The sequence below is a fragment of the Octopus sinensis genome, linkage group LG3, assembly GCF_006345805.1.
Source record: "Octopus sinensis linkage group LG3, ASM634580v1, whole genome shotgun sequence".
NCBI classification, from domain to species: Eukaryota; Metazoa; Mollusca; class Cephalopoda; order Octopoda; family Octopodidae; genus Octopus; species Octopus sinensis.
This window is the reverse complement of record NC_042999.1, coordinates 157287237-157292236: the sequence shown is the minus strand read 5'-3', so window position 1 is coordinate 157292236 and position 5000 is coordinate 157287237. Positions and strand designations below refer to the sequence as shown.

At 34.9% G+C, this 5000-nt stretch overlaps 1 protein-coding gene across 2 annotated transcripts in view; it reads left to right on the top strand.

The window, feature by feature from the left end:
• Positions 1-5000, top strand: part of LOC115209690 (zinc metalloproteinase nas-15-like) — a 34774-nt gene that overhangs the window by 28759 nt on the left and 1015 nt on the right. For both annotated transcript variants that reach the window (XM_036501535.1, XM_029778173.2), the window contains exon 8: positions 3918-4141. In XM_036501535.1, the coding sequence (XP_036357428.1) occupies positions 3918-4135 (218 nt within the window). In that variant the 3' untranslated portion in view covers positions 4136-4141. The remainder of the gene's footprint in view (positions 1-3917; positions 4142-5000) is intronic.

Genomic DNA, 5000 nt, shown 5'->3' with positions numbered 1-5000 from the left:
CTTGGGGGAGTGGTCAAGGAGTCAGTGTTAAATTAGATAGGAGAATAAATTAAAAAAAAAAAAATAAAAAAAAAAATAAAAATAAATAAATACATAAAAAAAAAATATATATATATACATATATATATATATATATATAAAGGGGGGAATAGAGTTTTAGGTAAATAAGGAGATTCTCACTTATACCTCTGCACATAAGTATACATATATACACACGCATACAAACATATATACATATACATACACACATACATACACACACACATATATATATATATATTACATATATATACACTCACACATACATATACATATCTACACATACCTATATATGTATACATACACAACACTCACATTCACCGTATACACACATGTATATATATACCACGACCACACATACATATACACACAGAAAAATATATATACACATACACACACATACTCACATACACGCATACACACACAAATCCATACACACACATGCACACACAGCACACTAGTCCCTATATACACATATATACACATACACACATATATATACACACACACATACACATACATACACACATATATACATACATATACATACACATACATATATATATACATACACATATATATATATATACATATATATACATATGTGTACCTATGCATACCTACACATACACACATATATATATATACATATACAAATACAGACCCATTCCCTAATTTTAATTTTATTATCTTCGTTTATTACTTTTGTTATCTTTGGCCGCTTGGTCACAAACATCTTGGCTATGACAGCCAGACCATTTATCCGTCTACTGGAAAACAATTACTCATTCACACACGCACACTCTTTAGCACGTACACTCACTCATTCGTACACTCATGCACGCGTTATATTCATACATACATACATCTACATACATTCACGTATATACACATACGTACGCGTACCTACAGATTCATGTCTACACCTTAGAAGGCTAGTCTAACATATACACCAATAAATATAAATACACACACATACATGTACACCTACATACAAATACATACATGTATATATATATAATATTATATATATATATATATATATAATATATATATATTATATATATATATATATATACATATATATATATTCATACTTACATGCATACTCAAAAAATAAGTAAATAGTAAAATATATATATTTTTCTGTGTGTATATGTATGTGTGGTCGTGTGTATATATACATGTGTTATACGTGTATGCAAGTGAGTGTGTGTATGTATACATATATATGTGTATGTGTAGATATGTATATGTATGTGTGTGAGTGTATATATATGTGTATATATATATATATATATGTGTGTATGTATGTGTGTATGTATATGTATATATGTTTGTATGCGTGGTGTATATGTAACTTATGTGCAGAGGTATAAGTGAGAATCTCCTTATTTACCTAAAACTCTATTCCCCCCTTTATATATATATATATATATATATATATATATATATATATATATATATATTATATATATTTATTTTTTTATTTATTTATTTATTTATTATTTATTATTTTTTTTTTTATTTTTTATTTTTTATTTTTTATTTTTTATTTATTCTCCTATCTAATTTAACACTGACTCCTTGACCACTCCCCCAAGTATGATTTTTTGCGCTATGCCTACCCCCAAAAAGTCCCCCACCAACAACCCTTTAAAAACCTGCCTAAATGTATAATGCCAATACAATTCTTGTTAACTAGCTTCCTGAAGATTTCTCTTGAATGAAACAGTTCTAGTCCTGTAGAAGCTCCTTCTATATAAATACATACATATATATATTATATATAGATATATATATATATATATATATATTATATATATATATGTTTGTGTGGGTGTGTGTGTGCGGTGTGTGTCTACAGCATAAGAAATGGAGGGGATCAACAGGTGGTATTCATCAACTTTTAGGTATTATATTGTGTCTATTTATTTATTTGTAAAATGAATTCTTGACCAAAAGGGGTGCAAATTATTCAATTTTCATGGAAAGTTACTGAATGTTTATTCAAACGACGCCACTGACAAGAGTAATGTGCATAGATGATGACGAACCGAGCAATGAGCGACCATCAACTGTGACCACTGAGACAAATAGCCAGAGAGTGAATGAATTGATTCACACGAACAGACGAGTCACAATCTGTGAGGTGTTGCACTTTGCTCACAGTGAATTGCAGAAGATGGTAGAATACTTTTGGTACCTGAAAGTGGGTGAAGGAGAGAACGGAGGAAATCTGCTCTGATATAGTCTAGAAGCGTTTGAAGTCAATTAAAATACGCTTTTCATTTACGATCTGGTGACAGGAAGATGAAACATGACCGTATCTTTATGATCTGAAAATTAATGTTCAGTTTATGGTATAGCGTCACACCATTTATCCTCGGCTTAAGAAGTTCAAGAGCCTGTGATTGGCACAGAAAGTCAAGATGAATATCTTTGTATTGTTTTTCTTTTTTTGCATGACAAGGAGCGCAGTTCGCCATGAATTTCTTGAACGCGGCTGTAGAATAAACAACGAGCGATACATTGAAACTCTAAGACAGCAAAGAGAAGCAATTAGGCAGAAGAGATCGAACAAGTATCTAAAAATATTTTGCATTCACCATGAGAATATGCAGTCACACGCATCTTTGGGAATAAATCAAATAATTGGGGAATTGTGTTTGTCAGTGACTTCTTATCCACAGCTCAACCCGAGTCTGGCACCCTCCAACTTCCATCTCTTCGGTCCAATGAAGAACGGTTTTTCAACTATATGATGATGCAGGCAAGGTGAAAGTGGCTGTGGAGAAATAGGTACAAGGGTGTAAATATGCATCTGATTAAGTTTTTCAACACAGAATTTGGGAGTTGTGATAATGAGTAGTACTTCGTATAGAGGAAGAATTTCTCTATCAATTTATGCAATTTGAACGACCTATCTCAGTCGATAAAGTTATGATCACTTTTGCATTTTTTTCATATAATTTGTATTGGGTGACCTGGGGTGCGTGTGCGTGTATTTACATTTATGACTTAACAGGAAAATGAAATTCAACTGGACCTCAGCAATCTAAAGCACTCCGTCAGTCAATCACTTCTGTTTCCTTACTTCTCTTATATATTTATATATTACTAATTTTTTTAATTTTTAAACGTCGGACTTTATATCTGTTCTGTAGATATAAATGAATACATGAATATATGTATGTGTTTGATCTTTCTGTGGATTTTGTAATGTTCCTTTAGTTGCTGCTCACATTGCCTTCCCTCGGATTTAAAAAAAAGTGTATACAGCTCGTTTGAGCACTACTATTCCAGACTGTTATATATCTTGAGCGTGGAGGCGCAATGGCCCAGTGGTTAGGGCAGCGGACTCGCGATCATAGGATCGCGGTTTCGATTCCCAGACTGGGCATTGTGAGTGTTTATTGAGCGAAAACACCTAAAGCTCCACGAGGCTCCGTCAGGGATGGTGGTGATCCCTGCTGTACTCTTTCACCACAACTTTCCTCTTCTTACTTCTGTTTCTGTTTGTACCTGTATTTCAAAGGGCCGGCCTTGTAACTCTCTATGTCACGCTAATATCCCCGAGAACTACGTTAAGGGTACACGTGTCTGAGGGAGCAGGTCTAGCCACTTACACGTTAATTTCACGAGCAGGCTGTTCCGTTGATTCGGATCCAACTGGAACCCTCATCGTCGTAACCGACGGAGTGCTTCCATATCTTGAGCGTTGTTGTCACTAACGATCTCAAGATGTAACTTTATATTTTGTACTTCTCTTATATACACACATAAAAATAAAAATTCTGTGTTTAATTGTGTTTGTATTTCTGAAATAATTTATGCAAGAGTAAAATTGTCAAACTTTTATTTAAATATTTCCTTAGGTAGAGAAAATAATTTCAAAATATTTTACCCACCAACTCTTAACACCCAAGGATTTCCATACGATTATGATTCCCTGATGCATTATGGAGCACATGCATTTGCAAAAGATAGAAGCAAACCTACAATTATTCCCAGAAGGATAGGAGCTCGAATTGGCCAGCGAAGTCACCTTAGCTCCATAGACATTATGGAATTAAAGAAGTTATATCGTTGTTAGAAATGGGTAAGTTTGAACTTGGATTATAATTGCTTTCCATTCCGTCATTAAATCCTCTTTGATTCCTCGTGTAAATTTTGGACTCATTTTATACAATGTTGGTTTTGATCTCTTTCAAGGGATACTGTTACGAATATAATCTTGCACACGAAATGAGAGACATGTGTAACTTTTTTCAAAGCCTCTCTAACATGGCAGGGAAGGAGGAAGTTATTCTCAGATCAGCAGTTTGAGACGAATACTTCATTTATACTGAACCCCGCTAAAGGCATGTAGTGATGCTACTGTGTAAGGTTCAGCGCGCATGCGCAGAATGGGACTACTTCCGGGTGGCCACCGGAAGTCTTCCCCATGCGCATGTGCGGGAAACTGACCCCTAAGGCACAGTCCACTCATTCACTCTCTCTGGCACTTTCAGCCCTCGTGAACAGACGTGCATTTGGTAGTCTCTGAGAACTCTACACCGGCTTAGCAACGGACCACATCGAATCACTTCAATCAACCAACAAGAAGCAGTACAAAGATTCGGCTGTCGGTCCCCCTCAGAAAATACGTACACCATCATCACGAGTAATAAACAACATTTGCTGTCTTTTCCCAGATAACCTGACTTCGTCTGTTATATCTAACTAAATTGAATGTGACGGGATCGGACACCTCTTCAGTGATACCGATTCCAGATCCTGTTACAGGCATTTATAGGCTAGTTTGTGATGTTAAACTGGGCAACGAATTGTTGACTCGAGGAGGCTATGGTGGAAGACACTTGCCCACTGTGAGGTGGTATTCGAACTCAAGACCACTTAGGTGTGAACCAAACTTCTTAAACCAAACAACTACTCTCGTAAATAATTTTCATTATATT